Source organism: Dromiciops gliroides, chromosome 3, assembly GCF_019393635.1.
Source record: "Dromiciops gliroides isolate mDroGli1 chromosome 3, mDroGli1.pri, whole genome shotgun sequence".
In the NCBI taxonomy this organism is placed as follows: domain Eukaryota; kingdom Metazoa; phylum Chordata; class Mammalia; order Microbiotheria; family Microbiotheriidae; genus Dromiciops; species Dromiciops gliroides.
This window is the reverse complement of record NC_057863.1, coordinates 28,644,894-28,669,656: the sequence shown is the minus strand read 5'-3', so window position 1 is coordinate 28,669,656 and position 24,763 is coordinate 28,644,894. Positions and strand designations below refer to the sequence as shown.

At 40.9% G+C, this 24,763-nt stretch overlaps 1 protein-coding gene across 2 annotated transcripts in view; it reads right to left on the bottom strand.

Annotated features, from left to right (window-relative positions):
• Positions 1-295: 295 nt before the first annotated feature.
• The window catches only part of SERPINI1 (serpin family I member 1), a 100,987-nt gene continuing 76,519 nt past the window's right edge, over positions 296-24,763 (bottom strand). For both annotated transcript variants that reach the window (XM_043994942.1, XM_043994941.1), the window contains 4 exons: positions 17,942-18,039; positions 4,215-4,301; positions 1,923-2,012; positions 296-617 (listed from right to left, as the gene is read on the bottom strand). In XM_043994942.1, coding sequence (XP_043850877.1) covers positions 541-617; positions 1,923-2,012; positions 4,215-4,301; positions 17,942-18,039 — 352 coding nt within the window. In that variant the 3' untranslated portion in view covers positions 296-540. The remainder of the gene's footprint in view (positions 618-1,922; positions 2,013-4,214; positions 4,302-17,941; positions 18,040-24,763) is intronic.

Below are 24,763 nucleotides of genomic sequence, written 5' to 3'. Positions count from 1 at the left end.
GAATGAAAGTCAAATGTTACTGACAACTCACTCTACATCCCTCCTGTAATTATTTCAGGTAGCTAACAAAGTATTTCTCCTTAAGAATAGATGGATGGATGGATGGATGGATGGATGGATGGATGGATGGATGGATGGATGGATGGATGGATGGATGGATGGAAGGATCAATTAATCAATCAAGATAGCTAAGAGGTCAGGAATCACCACCAATCCCAAAGAGCTGTAGACTCTCACCTCCTCTCAGAGCACTCCAGGGCTCAACATGATTATTTGAAAATGAGAACCAGGCCTGTTAATGTGTACAATAGATGGTTTTATTTTCAATACCAATACAGTAACCACAAAGACAGCAAGAGGACCATGATGGCAATAATACAGAAAGCATTCTTGGACAAGACCAGCTGGCCATTCACATGACAGCGTGGACCTGAAACAGGTTCATAGTATACATTGGAGAACACAGACCTTAAATAGATACCAGTGGCAAACATGGTGTGCTTTGTGACAGTTTTCCTTTCATGATGTGAGGGTAAATATTTACAGCTCCTCAAAATCGTGGCCACTTGTGTTCATTGCTTCTGGGTGCATGACTCGTCCCATGAACAAGATGGTACCTACATCAGAGTGGAGAGAAAGGCACAGATGAGAATTTCACCAAAAAGGGAGGCAAGAGATGCTCTCCACGTGTGTCAATCCGTCAATAAACATTTATTGAACATCTAATATGCGGCAGGCACCGTGCTAAGTATTGGGGATACAAAAAGAGGCAAAGGAAATAAATCTCTGTCCTCTAAGAGCCTACAATCAAATGAAGGAGACAACATGTAAACAAGCTATATACAGGATAAATAACAAATATGTAACAGAGGGGGGTAGGGAAAGCTTCCTGTAGAAGGCGGGGTTTTAGCTGGGACTTAAAGGGAGCCAGAGTGGTCACTAGGTGGAGTGGAGGAGGAGGGAGAACACTCCAGCCATGGTGGACCCCTAGAGAGAATTCCCAGAGCTGAGAGACAGTGTTTTGTTCATGCCACAGACAGGAGGCCAGGGTCAGTGTATCTGGGAATCCATGTTGGGCAGGAAGGTACAAGGAGGGGGCAAAGGTTATGAAGGGCTGTGAATGCCAAACACAACATTTTGTATTTGATACTGGAGGTCACTGGAGTTTACTGAGTAGGAGGCGGGGGACATTATTGGACCTATGTTTTAGAAAAATCACTCTGGTAAGCTGAATAAAGGATGGATTGGAGTGGGGAGAGACTTGAGGCAGGCTAACCACCAGCAATTGCAATATCCCAGGTGTGTGGTGATGAAGGCACCTGGGTGGGGACAGTGTCAGAGACAGCAAGGTGAAAAGGACAGGCCGTGGCCACAGGTTGGATAGGGGTGGGGCAGTGAGAGATGGTGAGGAGTCCAGGATGACTCCTAGGTTGTGAGTCTGATGGCCTGGGAGGATGGTGTTGACAATACAATGGACATAAATTTCGCAGGATCACAGCATCTGAGAGTTGGAAGGGCCCCGGGTATCCATCAAGTTCAGATGCGCTTAACCTTTTTTGTGACACTGACTGCCCCTTGGAAGTCAGATAAAGTCAATGGGCCCCCTCACAGAATAATGTTTTTAAATTATCGGACGAAATGCCAAATTTTAGTTAAAGGTTAGTGAAAATAAAGATGTAATTTTTTTTCCAGTTCACAGATTCCTTGAAATCTATGGTCCATGAACCTTGGGTTAAGAACTCCTGAGCTAGTCTACTCCATGCATGAAAAAAATTCCCTTTATTCTCATTTCCTTTTTGCTCTCCAAAGTACTCTTGAAAGTGACAGCTCTCAGAAAAATGAGGGACCAAACACCACGTCTTCTCAGGCTGGGAAAAGATTCAGTATGACTCGTTAACAAAGGTTCACCACCCATGACTCACCTGTTTTCCTATTCCTGATAAGGAAGAAGAATGGATGGTCGACAATAACTTGGGGATAAAGCACAGCCATGCGACTAATGGCGATCATTCCTGTGGAGAAGAAGGAAAAATGGGACCAGGCGGTTACTATGTAGGGCTGCCACCTGCATCAACAAACTCCTTTTGTAAACCAGCCATTCTTAAGCTTGGAAGCCTCAGAAACAGTCCCTTATCTCCCCAAGAAATTACTCTTGCTCTCTAAGTCACCAAAAAATAGAACTAACAATCTCATCTAAGTGAAATAGGGGTCCGGAGTAATTACATGTCTACTCATGCTCTGAGAATGATTAAAAATGGCAAGGGGCGATTTATGTCCGATGCTGCAGAACACACTAATAACTGAATGGGAGTGAGAGGCCTTAAGTGAGCCCTAGCAGCCACTCCTTTGCAAAAGAGAGGGAAAAGATGTTGACATTCTGCCTTACAACAAGTAACAACCCAATTCGTTCATTGTCTCTTGGGGAGGGTCCTGTTGGCATTCTCAGGGAGAAAGGCCTTTGTGTATTTCCGAAGGAGATCTGACAGTTAATTCCTTTTGAGCCAAAGAAAAGGGCTAGAATTCTTCTTTTTAACACCAAACACATGTCAGATGGAAATTTCTATTTAGCAAGGTCACTTTCTTCACCAGCATAATAAGGGGTCTCTAGTATGTTCTGGCTCTAAGATGTACAATCCTATGGTCTGTGGTGGCTAGACTCATCGATATAGTTGTGACTATAACATTTACATGCATGTAGATTTGTAAGATTTATACGCATATAAATATATAAAATTTATATGCATATAAACATAAAAGTTATATGCACATAAATATATAAAATGCTTATAAATATTATAAGTAGAATATATAAATTATATTCTATACACTTTAAATCTCTGCATACAGGCAAAGAAACATATACTTTGGACCTCTATAGACTTCCTCAGCAGAAACACAAATAATTCAATAATTTGTCAGCTCCTCTAAAACTTAGTAGATGGTGTTTTGAAATTGCTACGCTGCCCCATCCTCCAACCAGTTGGCTATCTTGGCACTAATTCAATTGCCCAGAGGATTATGTGATGTGTCAAAGGTCACACATATAGCCAAGATTTGCCTCCAAGACTTCTAACTCTAAATCCAGCACCATTAAAAGCCCAGGGGCTAGAATGGTAGATATCAGAAAGATGCTGTATGAATAGACTGTACTCCTCGACCCGCCATCTTCAGTGGTGAACACCATAAAAGCTTGTAGGTAAAAACTACTATATAGGGGAGGGGGGACATGAAGCTCCTTGTTTACAGCCCACAGTAATCAGGGCTGTTTATGTTACTGTGGAAGCAAGGCAAGGTAATAAGCATTTATTAAGTGCTTACAAGGTGTCGATCATGCTCATAAGCACTGGGGATACAAATGCAAGTAAAAAGACGGACCCTGCCCTCAAGAAGCTTACAATCTAACGGGGAAGACGACATACAAAAGAGAGCTGGGAGGGGTGGTGTCAGTGAAGGTACACAGCAGCGGGGTATGATGTTGAAATCTAGACAGAGGACTAAAGGCTGGCTGATCTGGACCTCTGCATAAAATGAAGGGTCCAGGATGAACTCACCCAAAGGAGGGGATGGGCGGCAGAGCAGAGGTATGTCTCAGGCCAAGAAGTCCACAGGGGGATGAGGCGATGTTCATCGGTGAGACTGATAATGAGGGGTGAAGGGGGCCCAGGAGGTATTGACCAATGGGAGAAAGGGGCACTTTTACTATTTTTGAGACTGACACATCATTTATTTATTTATTCCAAGGAAACGTCTTTAAAAAAAAAAAAAACCACGAGGTATTATCTTCCATCTCTTGTTACTACTTACGTCTATTCAAAATGCAATAACTTCCCAGGGATGGGAGAAGCCATCCCCTCACTTCCCCAATCACTCCAGAGCAAGAATGAAAATTAAAGATGCAACAGCAAGAAAATCCATCCTGATAAACTGCTGCCATTGCCTTCTTACCACTCACTAGAGGCCAAGTGGGGAGGGGGCGTTTTAACAGGGCGCTGGAGACATAGCACAGGCCACACATCATCTCTGGGAGATGACGCCTTGTTTAGCACTGGCTCTGTCCTGGAGTTATAGCCTAAATCAGCTGCTTGGTGTGATCTTGGAAATGGATATGTGTGGGTGGATGGGCTCCCTTTGGGGTATTAAAAAAGTGGGCTGAAAACAAAAAGCCTGGCGTGCTGGATTTTCACCTCATCTTTTTTAAAAAGGAAACTCGGTACCTGAGGCAGCAGCTGCTTCGGAACCTTCCTCGTTAACCTCAATGAAGGACTTGTGGACCGCTCGGGCCAGGAAGAGATCCTTTTTGTCTAGGAAAAAAAAAAAAGGAAATGAGAAGTGGGTTTTTTTTTTTTTTTTTGTATTAGAAGCAGAGAGGAATTCTGTCCCAGACCCCACGGAACAACAGAATGGTTAAAGCTGAAATGACATTTTCCTGAAAGATGTTTCCTTGCTCATTTCTTCTCCCTTTCTTGGTAACCTTATGGTTAGCCTTTTACCTTACTAGAAGAAGGGGAAATGAGGCTGTGTTAGCACCTGAGGCTTGATCCCCAAGAGAGAAAATTCAAAGGGAAAAGGTAAACTTTTCAAATATCTCTGATTTTTTTTTGGGGGGGGGAAGGAAGTATATCAAAAAAGAATGACATCAAAATTAAAGGTACAGGTGAAAGAAGAAGCCGGGTGGTGCCACAGTGCATCAAAAACACCAGGCTTGGAGTTCAAATCTAGCCTGAGACATTTACTAGCTGTGTGACTCTGGGCGAGTCACTTAAACCTTTAGCTGCCTCAGTTTTCTCATCTGTAAAATGTAAGGACAGTACCTACTTCACATGGTTGTTGTGAGGATCAGATAAGATAATAATTATAAAGCACTTAGCACAGTGCCTGATTATACAAATGTTAGTTGTCATTTTATTATTATTGTTGTTAATTATCATCCTCATCCTCATTAGCTGTGATCCCTCTGCTGATTTCTGCTTAACTTTTTTTTTTTTAGTGAGGCAATTGGGGTTAAGTGACTTGCCCAGGGTCACACAGCTAGTAAGTGTTAAGTGTCTGAGGCTGGATTTGGACTCAGGTACTCCTGATTCCAGGGACGGTGCTCTATCCACTGCGCCACCTAGCTGCCCCTACTTTTTCTTTATAATAAAGGGAGACTCATTGGGCAGCACGGATGGCATACAAGGCCTCTGAGGTCTTTTCCAACTATAAATCTACAGTCCTGAAATGTCTATGATGGAAAAAAAAATTAAAGGCATCAGTACAATCTAAAGCACATTAAAAAAAATTATTCTTTTTGCCTTTCTCGAATGTTTTATGACCATAATAAGTTGTAGACATTTGTGGGAGAGAGATTTAATAAAATCACATAAACTTCAATTTGCCTTGCATTTTTGTTGCCAGAGAGAAGAGACAGAGGATTTGGTCCAGGGCTGTGAATTAATTGATGCCAGGAACTTCTGGTGTGGAAAAAGCCCTCCAAGAATACTGCCTGAGGGCATTGAGAGATTAAGTGATTTGCCAAGGTCATACACATTCCATTATCTTGACACACCTAGAATGTGTCAGAAGCCAGATTTGATCTCAGGTCTTTCTGATTCCAAGGCTCTTCCTCTATCCATCATATCAAATTCTCTCTGCCCTGCTTTTTAAGTTCTTTCAGGAAAAAATAAATTGTGAAATGGTATTCTCAGCTTCGTTTCATCCTGTTAGAAACACGGAATCAATGCCTAACAACCCACCTTTCACTCCACCGAAATCCTTCCCATGACGACATTTTATACCTTCCACATTTTTCTAGTATCTTCAGAAATCACCTATGCTATCAGTCCTTAACAGTGGCTTTTGACACAGGTTTTCCTGGTCAATTCCCTTTGTAACTTGTTAGTGTTCATTTTGAGAAAACCACTTCATTTCCTCGAAGTCCAATTCCTCCTCCCTCCACTCAACTCCAGAAAAGAAAAGAAAGAAAATCCTAGCCCAAATACCCATGATTGGAACATAGGATGACTCCGTCTTGCTCAGTTTCCATGGGGCTCAGTTTGAAATCACAAGAAACCATTTTGGGAGGAAGCTGGGTGAGCTCTCTCCACATGCCCAGGATGAAACGTTACTACTCCCTTTCCTCTGGAATGGCATTTAGGGAGATGCCTGGGCAGGGACTTAGTGGGACCCTGTGAGATAAAGGCTTGAGGCCAGAACCTCAGGTCATTCCTATGCACGAACAAGAGCATCCAACAACAGTTTAGGGGCAATTGTTGTCCAGCCATTTTGCTCATCTTTAGGTAGTCAATAAACATTTATTAAGTACGTACTATATGCTAGGTACAGTGCTAAGCACAAGAGCACTAGAGTAACTCACTGTCAAATCGATGTTACAAGAAGAAAACATCCCAACAGCATTTTAAATGTCCTCGACACAGCTCTGGGAATGCCAGTGTTGCCATCCCTCTTTGACTGATGAAGAAATGAAGCCTCAGAGAAGTATTATGACTTGCCTAAGGTCTTGGTCATATTTTCAATGTAAAACATATACTTTCAAATTTCACAGTGTTATAGTTTTAGCAACTGCATTGTTGTTATTTTCTCTTGTACTTTCCCGCTCTGAAATGAATTTTAACGCTAACAGGAAAAATAAAAGTGTTCAAATGCATAGTTCTTCCTTTGGCATTAGACATCTGATGAAAAAATGCTCCAAAACACAGTCTAGAGAAGGGGTTCCTACTTGTTTTTGTCTGATGGATTCCTTCTCAGAACAATGTTTTTAAGTGCAAAAAATGCATAGGATTATGAAGAAAAATTATATTGGAATATAGTCATGATCAGATATATATGTTTATAAGCATGTACGCATCTGTATGTATGTATGCATGTGTGTATAAGTTCATAGAGCCCAGGTTAAGAACCTCTGACCTAGAGTAGGATTTTATTTTTTAGAGCAAAAGAAAAGGCTAATGAGTAATCACCTCTTGGAGCTCAGAGTGCATCTAGTCTAAGCCCTTGTTTAACAGATGAAAGCCCTGGGCGTCCCAGAGGAAAAGGGACTTTCTCCAGGTCACACATATGATGAGCCAGAGCTAATACTCAAATGTAGGGCTTCTGACTCCAAATATGGCAGTTTTGCTCTCTGTCAGATTGCCATCTGTGCTTTCATGTCAAATGAAAATATGGATAATTAAAAATCTGCATCTCTATCTTACCCATTTTTTGGTTTAACATAAAAACGTCATACAATGTTATATACATACAAAGACCTGTCTGTTCATAGCTATAGGTACATACATACACTTTACATATAGAAAACATCTACATTTTCCTCATGTAGGTATTTTCCCAAATTCCTACTTTTATTTGCAAAAGATGTCAGAGCAAGCTTAACTGTGGGTCACTGCTACGTGCCTATGGAACATGGTTCACATCCCATTTTTGGAAGGATCAGCTGAAGGAATAAACATGGCATAGTTTTTGAGGACGGTGACTCTCAGCATCACTGCTGTGGCTGTGTATGTACAGTGTAGGAATGTTCCTAAGATAAAGATGGATGATGCCAAGTCATAGGAGGGGCTAGACACAACAATGAAGGGTCAGGACAAAACCATGAGAGAATCCGAGTAAATGGTAAGAAGACCAGAGGGAAGGCCAATTGGGAACCCTGCAAAACTAATCAATGGAAATCAATTGCCAAATACTAATTTTTTTTTTTTGAAAAATAAAAAGAAAGGAGGCAGCTAGGTGGCGAAGTGGATAAAGCACCGGCCCTGGATTCAGGAGGACCTGAGTTCAAATGTGGCCCCAGATACTTGATACTCAGTAGTTATGTGACCCTGGGCAAGTCACTTAACCCTCATTGCCCTGCAAAAAGAAAGAAAGAAAGAAAGAAAGAAAGAAAGAAAGAAAGAAAGAAAGAAAGAAAGAAAGAAAGAAAGAAAGAAAGGAAGGAAGGAAGGAAGGAAGGAAGGAAGGAAGGAAGGAAGGAAGGAAGGAAGGAAGGAAGGAAGGAAGGAAGGAAGGAAGGAAGGAAGGAAGGAAGGAAGGAAGGAAGAAAGAAAGAAAGAAAGAAAGAAAGAAAAAGAAATCAAAGCTCAGCTCCCCTCTAACTATGTGGCTATGTGATATGCTGCCCACAGAGTGACATTCAGAAGCTAATCTATGTAGATGTGGAAAGGGCTTAAGGTAAGAAGATAGCCATAGTGAGAAATCACTTTAAGGACCGAAAGATAACAGGGATGTTCCTGCTTTGGCTATTAGAACATGTATAAATTACACATATATAGGGATATGTGCTTATATGCTTGAATATACACACAAATCTATGTATATAACTGAATTCAAATCCTCCCAAAGTCATTGTTGACCTATGTAAGACCAAACAAGTCACCCAATTTCTGGGCATCAGTGTCTTCATCTGTAAAAATGGGGAGATGAGACAAAATGGACTCAGAGGTCCCCAAGAGTGGGAAGAGGCAAACACTTCCAAAAGGGCATGGGAAAGGATCACAGGTAAGGAAAGGATCACAGGTAAGGAAGGATAATGACAGAGCCTTGGACCTGAGAATGAAGCCTATGATGGTCTTGCAAGAGGTTATCTCTTACACCTGGTACACTGATCCAGCAAATTTTCATCCTCTCTCTCCTGAGTTTGATGTGGAAGACTCCAGCTTCCATCATTTCTCCATGCATCTAAGCATCTCTGGAGTGGTGAAGGGAACTAGGTGTTTTAGAGGGCAGGATCAAGACTATTTGATGCGTTTTCCATCTCTGAAGTCACAGTTGGGTAAGTGCCAATCAGTGAGGGGAAGATAGAATTGTCTATGCCTGCAGATCCCAGAAAAGGGAAGGGATGTCAGGTAGGAGAACAGAACACGGCTTGGGCAGAGGTAGCCAGTGGAGAATGATTAGCCCACTCCTACCAAACTCAAAGACTTTGCAGAAGAAACAGTAATATTCATATCACAATAAAAATAATGAGCACACAACCCAACACTTATATTCAACTACAAAAAAGTAAACATTATTTTCACTGAACAAAAGTCAATCATTCAACAAGCATCAATTAATCATCAATTCAATGCTCCCATTGCGCCAGGCACTATTGCTGGGTGCTCGGCATGCAAAGAATAAAACAATCCCTATTCTCAAGGAGCTCACATTCTATGTTAGACACAGAAGAACCACTGTAGCCTAACAACTTGTTCCGGGATCATTTTTACGCAAATTCCATAGAAAAGAAGATGGTTTTTATCTCCACTACTCTACGATACGGCTATTCTAGGCTACTTGCTCTTCTCGTCTTCATGTGTCTATACTGGCTCTCCTCCATGCCTGGAGTGCTCTCCCTCCTAACCTCTGCCTCCTACCTTCCCTAGCTTCTTTGAAGAATCGACTGAAATTTCACCTTCTGCAAAAAGTCTTTCCCAGTCCCTCTCTATTCCTCCTCTTCCCATGCCTTCCCTCGAGATTACCTCCCATTTACATGGCTCATATTTTATATGGACATGTTATTTGCATGTTCTTTCCCCTGCTCTTTGACAGCAGGGACTGAATTTTGCATCCTCTTACCTCCTCTTCCATGCTGCCAGACTCGGGTGTCTCCAATGAAATTACATGAGCTACCCTTGAAGATCACCAAATAAGGATTCAATCGCTTTTGGTATTGACTAGCTCCCCTAATTCTTCTTCTAAGTCTCATCTAAACAGACGCCCATATTAGTATCCAGCACAGTATCCATACTTAATAAATGCTTATAGACTGAGTGACCAAAAACAGGGGTAAAGGAAAGTTTCATACAAGGACCTGTGGTTCAAAGTAGTGATAATGACCGTTGGGCCATATCAGTGCCAAGTAGGCAGAAGACTGAATAGTCATTTTGAGGAGAAAGTATAGGGAATCCCTAGTGTCCATGGTAGGAATCTGGGCAAAGACTGAAAATTATCTTAGAAGGGCAAACCAAGCTTGTGAATACCCATTTGGGAGACAATATAAGCAGACTTAATACTGGCCCAAACAGTCCATAACCACATCACTGCCCCTTAGAATCTCCCCAGGCCAACTGTGTCCATTCTACAACTCATCAATTTCCGCAAGAACTTCTAAGGAAGTCTCCCTTTATCAGATACTCTCCTCATCCTTTACAGGCATCAGAAAAATAAGGAAATCAAGTATGAATTCATAATCAAACCTGACAATGCCAGATGCTGATTTGTGACATGATTGTGCAAACATTTCCTTGTCTCCTACACCATCCCAAACATGAGAAAGAGTCTTAGACTCAGAGTCTCTACAGAGCATGGATATTGACTTTGCAAGACAAGTTCGATCACAGAAATTTTCAAAGATCACCTCTAGTTAGCACTAAAGCCCCTTGGGACTTACAGCTTCTGCACAAGTCAGCACACACACCTCTTTTCTAAAGGTGTAAGGAGAAAGAACAAAGGGGTGATGTAAGAGCCCTTCAAGGATAGATTCACAGCATGGCACTACAGGTTGATTTGTATGTGGCTTTTGCTGTGTCTCCCTAATTTCTTTATTTTATCCAACCTTTAATTATTATTAAGGACCAGGTTCTATGTCAAAAGATTTAATGCTTGCTCTTTCTCATGCTCTGGGGAGCTCAGAGGTTCATCTATTAATCCAAAGGCTGACAGTCGTTAGTCTCCATTACACACACACACACACACACACTCACTCACTCACTCACACTCACTCTCTCTCTGCAATTACTACTCTCAGATGAGTCTTTTCAATGAGAATTTAGAGAAGAAACACTCTTAGCACATTCTCTAATTCCTCATTCCACAAGATCTTTTGCTGTGTACCATGTTAATAGGGAGAGGGCTGCACCAACATGTATCTATGATATGAATACAGAGGCAGTGGGGAGCAGTGTATAGAACACTGTATCTGGAATCATGAAGATGTGGCGTTCAAATCCATCTTGGACACATGTAGTAGCTATGTGACATTGGCTAAGTCACTTAACCTGTGTGTCTCAGTTTCCTCAACTATAAAACAGGGATAAGAGTGACACATACTTCACAGGGTCGTTGTGACGTTCAAAGAAGATACTATGGGTAAACTGGCAAACCAAAGACTTTAGACCATTCTGTAGGCAATGGGGAGCCACCAGAGGTTTTGGAGCAGAAGACTATGATTAGAGATGTTCTTAAGCCATCTGGCAGGTATGCACATGATAGTTTGGTAGGAGGTGGGGGGGGTGACATTAGAGAGTGACTTTGTCAAATGCCTTTCCAAAAGGCAGGTTTACCATAATCTGCTTTTCCCTGAATCTCCCAGATTCATTGTCCTGAGTACCATTTCCAGTGATGTCAGGAGGTTATTCTAAAAAAAAATCTATTTCTTGATAAATCCACGATGGCTTCCAGTTAAACATAAATGGGCAAGTCCTGAGTGGCAGTGTGACATGACTTTCCATGCACAAAAATACTTAAGACTAGTGGCATAAATAAAGAATGATTTGAAAGGAGAAGAGGATAAAGATTAGAAGACATGTTGAGAGTCTACTGCCATAGTTCAGAGGGGTGGTGATGAAAGTTTGGGCTATGATGGTAGAGATGGGAATAAAGAAGAGGGAATAGATGAAAAAAAAATGTTGAAAGGAAAGCATCTAATTCAAGGACTTGGGAATAATGAATAAGAGATGAGGCAGAGATCTCTCCAAGTGAAAAGTGATAAAAAAGTTTTAAACATGGAACATTGGATAAAAGGTAATGCCATTGGCAGAAAGAGTGAAATCAGGAGAAGGGGCAACTTTTAGGGAAAGGATAAACCATAGGAGGGTATCTATGAGGTGGGAGCAATGAAATATACAGTTGGTGGGAAATGACAGTGATGGAAAAAAAAATAATCGAAAGAAGAGTGTCAGTGAAACATTGACAAAGAAAAGAGAAAAGAATGAAGTTCCAAAGGGACCCAGGCAAACAGAACAGTTTTATTACTGTCATGCTAAATTTAATGTAGGCCAAAAAGCCAAAATATGAGATAGACGTTCATAATTTCATGTGAAATTCCCTTTCATATTATTTGCATGTTTAAAAGTTAGTATTTGTTACAATCTGTAATAAAAAATTTAAATAAAAATAAAAATAAGTAGAATGATCTGCGGCATGGTGATTTTGAGGTACTGCTGGCATATTTACTTAAAGAGGTCTTTGAAAATGGAAGTTTGGAGTTTAGGAGAGAAATCATATCTATATATTTGATGAGAGTAACCATGGTTGAAGACATGGAAATAAGTGAAATTGTGAAAGAAAAGAGTAGAAAAGGGAAGCACAAGAGAGTCAAATGAAGAATATTGCATGACACCAACTTTTAAGGCTTATGGAAGAAAAAACAGACAAGAAACAGAACCAGAGAAGGAAAACCAAGGGATTATGGTGTCTCAAAAGTCAATGGAGGAAATTAAGGAGAACAGACGTGTTCAATAATGCCATATGTATCAGAGATGTTGAGGACAATGAGGACTGAAAAAAACTGTTGGATTTGTCTTCAACAAACATTTTACAGAATGATGGAGATAGAAAGTCATGACAGGAAGTGATGAGGAAGTAGAGGCATTGGATACTAGTAATGCCAAAAAGTTCAGGCATCAAAAGGAGGAGGGAGGGGCAGCTAGGTGGTACAGTGGATAGAGCACTGGCCCTGAAGTCAGGAGGACCTGAGTTCAAATCCGGCCTCAGATACTAGCTGTGTGATCCTGGCAAGTCACTTAACCCCAATTGCCTCACCCCCCCCCCTCCAAAAAAAAAAGGAGGAGGGAGAGGGGATGTTGGCTGAGTAGGACAAAAGAGCTAATGGGAGGCTTTTTAAAACTGGGGAGACCTGATTACAGGCAGAAGGTAAAGAGTCAGGGAGGAGTTATTAATTCATGAGAGGGCATGAATTTCTTCAATGTTTCCCATTCCCTGGGCTTCCCTTCATCCTACAAACATGTTGTTGGGTCTCCGAATACTAAAAATAAAAACCTACCTTTGACTCAATTTTGTCTCACCCAGCTATCATCCCATCTCTCCTCCTCTCTCCCCTGCAGGCTCAAACTTATTAAAGTGACCTTTATCTGATGTCTTTATTTCCCCATTGCCCATTGCCTTCCATCATGGATCCTGGAAGAGGTGGGGGCATAGTCTCAAGGACACGTATTGAGGGACAAGCCTTAGCAATATAAGTTTTAGTAATATATATTTTACTCTGAGACAAGATGGAAGGAGGAAAAAATACATGATAACAAGATGTTATGCTGAGTGAAATTGAGTAAGCTCCTATTAGATAGCTTCAGACTTCTATTCACCCAGAAGATTACATTATTTGTTCTAAGTATGGTGGATGTGAACAGTATTAGAGACTTAAAGACAGAAAAAAGGGTCTGGAACATTCGCTGTGGTGAATGAGATAGGGAGAGTCACTATGAGTCCCGTAGGAGAATTGTTAAGCAGAAGTGAGAGCCCTGTGGGGGTTATGCCCTAGAAATTCAGAGTGGATGAATTCAGCTCAATTTCATGGCCCCAAATTCTCAACAACTCTGGAATAAGAAGAATTAAATTAAGGGTTCCCGGGTTTTGTGGGGTTGCCATCCCCTTAACTTTTAGCAGACCTTCTCATAACTCCCATATTTCATGAAAAAGGAATAAATTCTATAGTTTGCCACACCCACATCCATATTAAAAATAGAATAGGTTAAATCACTTCAATAGGACAATATTGCTAGTTACCAATTACTCCGTGTACCTCCTTCATAAATTTCTTACAGATGGTGAGAGTAAGCATAATGCAGGTTAGAACTGTCTGGCGCAGTGGATAAAACACTGGCCCTGGATTCAGGAGTGCCTGAATTCAAATACAGCCTCAGACACTTGACACTTACTAGCTGTGTGACCCTGGGCAAGTCACTTAACCCCCATTGCCCCGCAAAAAAAGAACTGTCTAAATTAAATAAAGTTTACTGAGAGTTGAATATCAGTAATTTAGAAAAGGCAGAGGATAAAGGGGTGAAGATGCTGAGATGATGGCTGGAGTTCAGTAAAGTAGCAAGCCACGAGGCTAATGCTGCACTGGGAAGCCGGTGATAGAAGAGTAGAGAATATGAACTGAGAAGATAAGAAGGCAGAAAGTGAGCAGAGGTCCTAGTGAGTGGTGAGTGTGAAGTGTTGCTTGAGAGAGCTGGAGATAGAGGAGATCATGAAGGCAGAACATATTCAAAATTCGGGATTTGGGATCAACAAGCCTTTCTTTCTTTCTTTCTTTCTTTCTTTCTTTCTTTCTTTCTTTCTTTCTTTCTTTCTTTTTTTGATGAGGCAATTGGGGTTAAGTGACTTGCCCAGGGTAATTGTTGCCTAGTAACTGTTAAGTGTCTAAGGCCGAATTTGAATTCAGGCCCTCCTGAATCCAGGGCCAGTGCTCTATCCACTGCGCCACCTAGCTGCCTCTCAACAAGCCTTTCTTAAGTCTATGTACCAGCTGCTGTGTTTAGCACTGGGGAGACAAAGAAAGGCAGAGAGTCTCTGCCCATAAGGAGCTCACAGTCTAATGGAGATGATAATGCAAGGAAATAGGTGCGTGCAAGACACATACAGTGTAAATAGAAGGTCCTAGGCTACTTGTATTAAGAACTGGAAAGGATCTTTAGAGAGCATTTAGTGCAGCCTTCTCATCTTACAAAAAGAGGAAACTGAGTCCCAGAACATGACTGAAAGGACACAAGTAATAAGTGGAAAATCCCATATCTTTGGCCTGTGAATCCATTGTTCATTCACATCATCTTGGTAGGGAGGGGAGTAGGCCCATTTGGCCAGTCCACTGGCTTAAGATGGGGGTGGAAAAGAGGGCAGCAAAGTGAAAACAAAATTTTTAGAATTACAAAGGAAACCGATTAGATCAACCTAGTTCCTGAAATATTTTTTAAAACCAAATTCATAATTCAAGGTAAAGACCACCTTCATTTGAAGAAGGTCTCACAAGTAACACATAACAAGCAATTACTGTTGGCAATAGGGAACTGGCAGAAATCCATTAACTACAGATCAGAATTCTCTAGGCAAATATCTTGATTCATGCCCCACCCCAAAAGCACTGAAAGCTAACTATATTTTTTGGAGGGGCAATGAGGGTTAAGTTACTTGCCCAAGGCCACACAGCTAGTAAGTGTCAAGTGTCTGAGGCTGGATTTGAACTCAGGTCCTCCTGAATTGAGGGCCAGTGCTTTATCCACTGTGCAACTAGCTGTCCCCTGAAAGCTAATTATTTTTAAAGCCTTCCACAGGGGCTCCCAGGCCTGGAAAACGATCAGGTTGGGCAAATGTTTGTCCACCATCATTCAGCAACAAAAGTCAGAGAGATCAGCATTCACAAGTATGGAGACTGAAGGAAGCGTGTGGGGACCATGCAGAGATGCTGCTATCACTGGGAATGTACAAAATAAAGGTTGGTCTCCCTGATAATAGAGAAGGAACGAGCTGGAATAAACCACTTTTTGTCCCCTGTGAAAACCAACCCGAGAACTTTTCACGAAAGCTGGTTCCCCACACGATTCTATGAACCAACAGGCTCTTCTTTCCTCCTTGCAAAACTGGAGAGTATTTGAAGAAGGTAATATCCTTAAAAGTCTCCAATCTAAGTGTCTCAGAAGAAACCTCTGGTCCCTTTCCCTGGGGAGGATTCTGCAATGGCATAGATGGTAACTGATTTCAAGCAAAGACCACAGGATAGAAGTTCCCTGGGGGCAGGGAATGTTTCATGCTGAAAGACGCATCAGTGGCACCCAGTATAGGGTGTAGCACACGGTAATTGCTTTCTTGCTGTATTGTATTCAGTTGTCTAAAGGATGGTGGCAGAATTCTGAGTACAAAATCACAACAGCCCATGATGAACAGGCACAACTGGGATGTTGTTTTTAAAGTGGGATCTTCTTACAATTTCCCAAAGTCTCTCAAACAGTCAGAAGCTGACAATGTCACGATAACAATGGACTTATTTTCTCCCACACTACAAATATCTCAAGGTGAAAAGGCAGGTTTTTTTTCCTAAATGGGTGAACTACTGCAACCAGTGAGGAAATGACCAAATTGAAAATGCAGGCATGTTGTAGGCAGATCATACAACTACCTTCCTGGAGCTTGGCCAGGGCAGTAGAATAGACTTTCTCATTGCTAGGATTAGGAAAAGCTTTAAATCACACTATTCCATAGTTACAAATGTGCTGGTGATGGAGTGAAAAACATTGTCCTCTGGGGAATCACCAACAGTTTCTTCAGGCTGAACATCAGCTTGGAAGGGATCAGAGCCTTGGGTCTTTGGCTGGGAGCCATGCAAATGTTTCCCATTCCTCCTTATGTGGACAGAAATATTTGGAGAAAACTGTCTGTGTTTTTGGCCATATGCCCTCTGAATAAGGTGGAGGAAGCACCTGCCCAATTTAACAACATGCATTTATTAAGTGCTGGCTATGTGCCAGGCCAGGTGCTAGACAATGGAAACACAAAGACAAAAAGTAAGGCAGCCTCTACCCTCGAGGAGCTTACTGTTTAGGGGGCTGGCTGATGGGGGAAGGGGAAAAGAACAGATTCTACAGGGGAAGAACACTAATAGCTGTGGAGGAAGGCAGAGTTGATTAGGAAAGGCCTCAAGGAAAAGGGGGCCCTTGAGCCTGAGGTTAAAAACTGCTCAAACCTAATCCAGCCCAGGTCTCTCAGTTTAGCTTATCAGGCTAAAACCCCATTCAAACACATTCACATTCTCTCTCTCTTCTTCCATTTTCTGCTAGCTTCACCTCAAGAAGAGAGAGCCAAATTCTCTGTTCTATAAAGAACCCTCTCACCCCAGAATTCCTTAGCTACAGGACTGGGCTCATTAAGTTAGAACCAAAGAAGCATAATCTTTAAAATTTGTTTTATATTTCTTTTTCTCTTAATATGCATCTGACACAGGTTTCTCAACAAATAGATTTTATTCTCTTGGCTGACCCTGTAATACTGAAGATCTGGTATTAACATTTTCATCTCTTAGGTCTATTAGGTTTCAAGAGCCTCTGCTGTGACCTTCCTGAGATGGGACAGTTAAAACTGAGAATCTATTCAAGCTGAGAATCTATTGTTCTAAGGTTTGAAAAAAGGAACCCCAGTAGACTTTTATTCTTAAATGATTATCTTGTTTTAGTCTCTTTTCTTCTTTTTTTTCTTTTTTTTGCAGGGCAATGAGTGTTAAGTGACTTGCCCAGGGTCACACAGCTAGTAAGTGTCAAGTGTCTGAGGCCAGATTAGAACTCAGGTCCTCCTGAATCCAGGGCCGGTTCTTTATCCACTGTGCCACCTAGCTGCCCTTATTCTGTCTTTTTAAAGTTTCATTGATACCTTTCATTTTATGTCATAGTGAGTTTCAGATCTGCCCATTCCCAGGTAGGCATCCCTTGGAACAAGGAAAAACAATAATTAAGCAAAATGGAACATGGAAACAATACTGAGAAGGTATGCAATAAACCACTGGTAGAGTTCCCCCGCCCCATGTCTCTAGGGAGAGAGGAAGGGCCATCTCCCCACTTCTTTTCAGGGGCCAAGACTTATTATTATAATTACAAAGCACTTGGTTTCCCATTCATGATCTTTTCATATTACTGCAATCATATATATCCTGTTTTCCTAGTTCTACTCATTTCATTCTGAGTCAGTTCATACAACCAACAGAGTATTCCTTTAAAGTCTCTCCCCTTTAAGAGTTTATAGTCCAGTGAAGGAGAAAAGATATGTACAGAAATAACTATAACACACACCTCTAAGCATAATTACACTCTTGCCCATAGAAACGAATTACTTTTCTTGTTAAATTGCCCTGGACTAAATTGGCTACATTACATCAAAACATCCATCGCACAGAGAGGGTTAATTATCATTCGGAATCAGCCTCATGGAACTAAAATTGATTTTTAAAATAATGACCAAGTCTTACCAGACAGTGCACTGAAATCTGCATTTCTGCTGAAAACTTCAGAAATCCCCAGGCCCTTCAAGACATCTTTGAGGTCAATTTTCTGCTCTACGGTGAACCTGTAGAAAACAGAAGACAACAATCCATTTGAAGTTTAAGGGTGGCTGGGAGGAGATGGCAGGGGGTGGGGAGCATATAATCAATGGAGAGATCATAATGAGTAATCTGCCCAAACCTGCTCTGGAGTGCAGGTGACAGCTGATTGTTGCTGATAAAAGAAGACAGCAGCAGAAGGCCTTAAAACAGAGCCCAATACACCTCAGAGAAAACGCAAAAGCAAAAAGATAGCAGCTCAAATCAGACACCCATCTTGATTTTAAGCAGCAGCCCTATCTCATCTGTTTCAGAGGGACCAAGTCTGGCCGGATTACCAAGGTTTTCCAAAATAAAAATTCATTTTCCCTGCCAATGCCCCAGTTGGACTGAGAAATTTGAGGTGACTTTCCTTGTATTCATCCTTGGATGGTGCATTTCCCTGATGGCCACCCCGGCCACTTTGTATGGTTCCCCAAGGAAGAGTCTCAGAGAATAAACGGATTCTATTCAGAATTCTCCAATATACCAGGCTCCAGTGAAACCCAAAGACAAAGGAGACACAAACAGATGAATTTTCTCATTTGGCTAGGCCCTAGTTTCTTTTGTGTGCTAGCCCACATGCCCAGGGACACTGTGGTCTAATGCAGGGCTTCTTAAACTTTTTCTACTCACAACCCCTTTTCACCCGAGAAATTTTGACACTGTGAGTATATAGGCATATAAAATGGGTAGACATAACCTTTTACTGTTGCCAAAATTTTCACAACCTCCATATTCATATGGGGTCAAGACCCACAGTTTAAGAAGCTTTGGTCAAAGGGATAGAAAGATGAACATGGAGGTGGAGATTCAGTTCCCACCATGGACAGTGACCCACCATGTGACCTTGGGCAAATCACTTTAACTTCTCTTTGTCTTGGTTTTCTCCTCCCTAACTTACCGGGGACCTTAAAAAAGACGATGCTTTGGAAGCAACTTTAAAGTGCATTATTATTTGCTACTATTATTGCTTCTCAGGTTCATTAACCATGAAGATCATAATTCAGAGACAGTTGGATAGTCATTGAATGTGAGCAATCATACTACATCTCAAAAGCCTTTCTTTCCCTTCAGCTACTGGTGCTGGACAGGGGCTGCTAACCTTTTTGTGTGGCTGGGACCCTCCTCAGGCCCTGTGGTAAAGCTTAGGGACCCCTTCTCAGAATCATGCTTTTAAATGCACGAAACAGGATTCGTAGGATTAAAAGGGAAATCAGTTATACTGAAATACAGTTATCAAACTATCTCTTAAAAACAAATTTATGGAGCTCAGGTCAAGAACTCTTAGGGTAGAGGGTGCTGTTTCTGAGATGAAAATACGAAGGAAAATAAAGAAGTAAAAGAAATGTTCAGTCCTACGATAAAAAAGATGAAAATGTGTAACTGAAGGGGCCGGTCTGGAGAGCAGAGATTTCAAGCTGAAAGGGATCTCAGACGTTCATTTTAGAGAGGAGAGGGGCCTGAATCGAGAACTTAAGTGACCTCCTCATCCTCACACCCATGATCAGTGGCAGAGGCAGGAATCAAACCCAAGCCCTCTGTCTCCAGGCCCTGAGCCTCCCACTGAACCGCACTGTCACTGTATGTCAGTGAGCTTTTGGTTACAACTAAAGCTGATTGGTTAGATGCTCAGGAATCCAGTCACCTGGTGAAAAGCATGTGCACAGGTCTTCTGTTTGTGCATTCAGCTTTTGTGTGGATGTGTCCACATTCAACACTTCTTTAGCCTCAAAATATCAGCACGGGGAAAGAGTAGTGGATCTATAATCAGAGGATTTGGGTTAAAATCTGGCCTCTCTCACTTTTTTCCTGCAGGAACTTGGGCAAGTCTCTAGGACCCAGTGTCCTAGGTGGCTTGTGAACTCCTAGAGGGCAGAGGCTGTCTCTTGCTTCTTTTTATATCTCAGCGCTTAGCACAGTACATAGTAGGTACTTAATAAATGCTTATTTCCTTCTCTTCTTTCCTTTTCAGATTTTTTTCCCCTATGGTTGGTTTTACTGATTTTTTTTCTTCTATTTTTTTTTAAATCTTGGGGCAGCTAGGTGGCACAGTAGATAGAGCACCAGCCCTGGATTCAGGAGGACCTGACTTCAAATCTGGCCTCAGAAACAACAGCTGTGTGACCCTGGACAAGTCACTTAACCCCAATTGCCTCATGAAAAAAAAATCTTTGCTAAGAGCACAGCTCTCTGGGAAAGGAGAGAGGAAGGGAAACAGAAAATCAAGGTAATGTAAAAACAAACAATATTGATAAATTATTTCCTGGGAATTAATATAAATTTCATTTATATCTTACATTTCATTCCATGAGCTTTCCAAGATTATTGAAAAAGGAAAATAGAAACAACTACTTCTTTAAAACTTTAAATGGAAGAGCAATTTTGCTTTTGTAAATCACACATAGATAAGACAGAACTGTTATTTGTGATCTCTATTCTGGGGAATTTCACAGTAGAGCTCAGTGTCTGGCATTGAGTTCTACAGAGCAAGAGAAAAGTAGAATGAGTCCCATGAGATCATGAGACATAAAGGAGACCTATTGCCCAGAAATTAAACAAGTAAGACTTGTCAGGAAAGGTGGGTCTTAAGTCAGGGCAGAAAAGAAAGAGGGAGACATTGGGTATAGGTTAGTGGTAGATCAGCCAGTGCAGTCCTCTGAAGGTCATGTTTCAGGGTACAGGAAAGGCATCCTAACGCATCCTCCCTGAATTCAAAACACTCTGAAGGCGATAAAACAGTCTGAGAATATGGAGGTCAAAGAAAAAATAAAGAATAAAGACAATGGAAGAAGATGCTTCTACGTCAATACCAAGCACTTAAGAATTTGAGATTGCTTTTATCCAAGACAATGTCAAAAGACTTATGGTGGAAAATGCTCTCCACATTCAGAAAAAGAACTATGGAGTCTGAATGCAGACTGAAGCATACTATTTTCACTTCTGTTGTTACTTTTTTGTTCTTCTTCTTGCTTATTTTTTCTTGCATTTTTCACCTTTTGTTCTGACTTTTCTTTCACAACATGACTAATGTGGAAATATATTTAACATGATTGAAATGTATAACCTATATCAAATTGCTTGCTGTCCTCAGGAGGAGGGAGGGAAGGGAGGGTGGGAGAAAAATCTGTAACTCAAAAAATATCTTTACCTGTAATTGGAAAAATAATTAAAATAAATAAATTTTCAAAAAGAAAAAAAATTGAGATTGCTTCTAAAGCAGGTTGGTTAGACCTTACTTAGAACTATGTACCACAGGACACAAATACTGACCACTATTTCTAATCTTGTGAGAGACAACATCGGGTGGTGAAAAAAGGTGTTCAACTTACAGTCAGGAAGACCTACATTCAAATTCTTCCTGAGATACTAGCACTGGGCAGGTCATTTAACACTACCGAGTCTTAGTTTTCTCATCTACCTCACCACCTCATTGTGAGGGGCAAATAAGATAATGTGTACACATACTTTGTAAACCTTAAAGCACTATTTGAATATGATCCATTATTTTGGGGAGGCACAGATCAATATGTTGAGGCTATTAGAGGTCACTAAATATCAAAGTCTTCCTAAGATTAGGAAAAAACCCCATAAAATTATAAAAATAAGAACTGAAGGAAAAACTAAGGAATCTAGGCCGATTTTGTTAATAAATTGCTATGCATATTTTTTCATAGGGGAAAAACAAAAACAAAACCCACAAAAGCCTAGGACCACTTAAGGCAAAAATTTCAGATGCTTGAATAAACACTGGAATAAAGTAATAAATTATTTATACAGAATGCCAATCATGACGGGTATATAGGACAAGATGAAAATTATAGAAAAGTTATGTTGTATTCTCAAGGAGAATTGGCATTTCATGAAGAAAACTAAATACTTAATAACCTTTGAAGACAAGAAAATGCAAAGGGGGTTAGACAGTCTTTGCTTGGGCCTAAACTCATGAATAAAGCCGGTTATTACCCGAAATGCACATATAACTCTTTTCAGGTCCAGTTTAGTCTTTGGGGAAAAAATACCATGAGGCCAGGAGATTATTTTGTAATGCTAGTTGGTAGTAAAATGTAAGTTGTGAACAAGATGACGGTAAAGAACAAAGCTGTCATTAACTACTGCTCAGTATGCCTCCCCAAAGCAGTGGAAAGCCAATACAAGATTTCATAGGATTTCTGTCCAAAGGGGAAAAGTATGATTAACCCTGCCTTGTTTAGTAATTCAGGGACTAATGCAGATGAATAAACGAAAACTGTCTACTTCATAATTGGATGGGAACTTTCAGAAAATGAAAATTTAATTTTCCTCTGCTGGAGCCTCTCATTTCTCGATGGACAGGGCCTGTAGGTCACATTTCCTGGCGAACATGTTTGAGTCAGAACATAAAATATTTATGAAGCATTTACTTAGTGCACTGATAAAATCTCATCTCCTGCCTCTAAATCCTAATAGGCACTCAGCACATGAAGCTATTGCCATTGTCCCTTGGAATTCCAGGGAAGCAAGATAAGTATCATTGAATCTAAGAATCTAATCAAATGTTGAAACCATGATTCTTTGTGTTAGAAGGAAAAAAAGAAAGAAAGAAGAGGGAGGAAAGAGAGAGAAGGGGGGCAAGGAAAGGAGGGAGGGAGAGAGAAGGTGGTAGGAAGAGGGAGAAGAAAGAGGAAAGCAGAGAGAGGAGAGAGAAAAAACCCCACTGTTTTCTAAAGGATGATTTTAACAGTTCAACTCATTTTGAATTTGACATGAACTGAACAAAATGAAACCTGATCAGCTCATTTATATAGTTATATAAGATTAATTACTAATGCTCTAGGGTTAAATGCATTAGTTTTCAAGATAAATTATCTATAAAAATCAGGTTTTTGGTGGCCAATTGTTATTACACGACAAAATCTAACTGGAAAGATGGTGAGTCATTCCCTCCCTAAGGACACATTTGGCACATAGATAAAGTACCTACCAGTTCTAGAGTCAGGAAGACCTGAGTTCAAATCCAGTCTTAGACACTTATTAGCTGTGTGACCCTGGGTAAGCCATTTAACCTCTGTTTGCCTCAGTTTCCTTATCTATAAAAATGGGGATAATAATAGCATCTACCTTTCAGGGTTGTTATGAGAATCAAGTAAGATCATTGTAAAGTGCTTAGAGTGGTACCTGGCAATAGTAAACATTAATATTAACAATTATTATAAATGTTCCTCATATAAAAACGTCATCAGCCCTTGCAAAAAAATAGCTGGGAGAGATACTTGACATGCTGACTAAGAGTCTAGAACCAAGAAGACCTCAATGAGAAGAAATGATGTACTAAATTAAATAATATTTGTGTTTGCCTAAACTTTACATAGTGATAATGTAAAGCTCTATCACTGAGTTGTTGGTTTTTTAAACAACTTCTCAAGGATAGGGTAGGGGAAGCACTGCTGGATGAGTTTGTCTGGAAAAGAGCTGGAGGTTCTAGTGGCTTGCAAGTTCAACAGATATCTAGAAAACATGGAGGCCTAAGAAGATGTCAAGGCCTAGGGCTCCAGTAGGAGAAGCACAGTGTCCAGCTTGGAAGCAAGGAAGAGGGTGGGGCCAGGCTGTGCTAGGAAGATGATGCTACTGGTGAGCAGAAGGCAGGGGGTGGATAGCTATGGGCTGAGATGCTGGTAGAATGGGGAAGCATGGGCTAAATCCACATGTTCCCATCACACCAGCTGGGACTAGTATGAGCACGGAAGTAGTGGTGCAGATTGAGGGAAGCTGGGGTTAACCTTGCTGCAACCCAGCTTCCTTTGGGAAAGAAGAAGATAAAAGCAGTTTCTAGGACTTGGGAGGAGAGATCCTGAGACCTAGGGAACCCCCCTACTGATAGCTTTGTACAGTGGCAAATAGGAGACTGTGCTTTTAACCTCTGCTATGGGCTTTTATCTGCATTGATCTTTCTGAACTTCCTTTTAATTGCCTTGGGAAGTGCTTTTACTGGGGGTATCTGAAGATGTTTTATTAAATGGGTCACTGGTTAGTCTCTGAGTGCTATATTAGCCCAGATGCAGAATAGACACCTAGACAATGAGGGATGTGGTGGTAATCCTATTGTTTCTGTACTGATACGCTTACATCTGGAAGTTCTAACTACTACATTTCAGGAGGACCACCTATTACCTGGAGAAACTAGGGGGTGGTGGAAACTCACCAGGATACCTTTGAATGATTATTCAAAGAGCCCGGAAATGTTTGGTCTAGAAAAGATCTAGGGGGAGGGTGGGAAGGCTGATGAGGTCCTCAAATATTTGAAGGATTTACTCATAGAAAAGGGATTAGACTTGTTCTTCTTTACCTTAAACAGCAGAATAAGGAAGAAACTGGTAGAAAGCAAAGATTTGTTGTCTGTTTAAAGAAAGACTTCTCTGCAAAAGTATAATGGGTTGACTTGGCAGAGCATTCTCACGTAGAGTCCTTCAAGCAAAGGCTGAAGACTTGCTGGACATTTGGGGGAGATTTTTGGACAGGTCAACCAGAAAATGATCTCAAATGAGATCATTTAAGCAACGTTTTGTAATTGAGTGACATAACAATCCTTGATTTTGTACAAAATCTGTACAAATTGTCAAACACCATTTATCTGACTTTCTAGTCTTTTTTTATGGTAGTTCCCTCTATTGATTATTTCCAAGTTATTATATATGTATGTATATACACATACATACATATATACCACATATA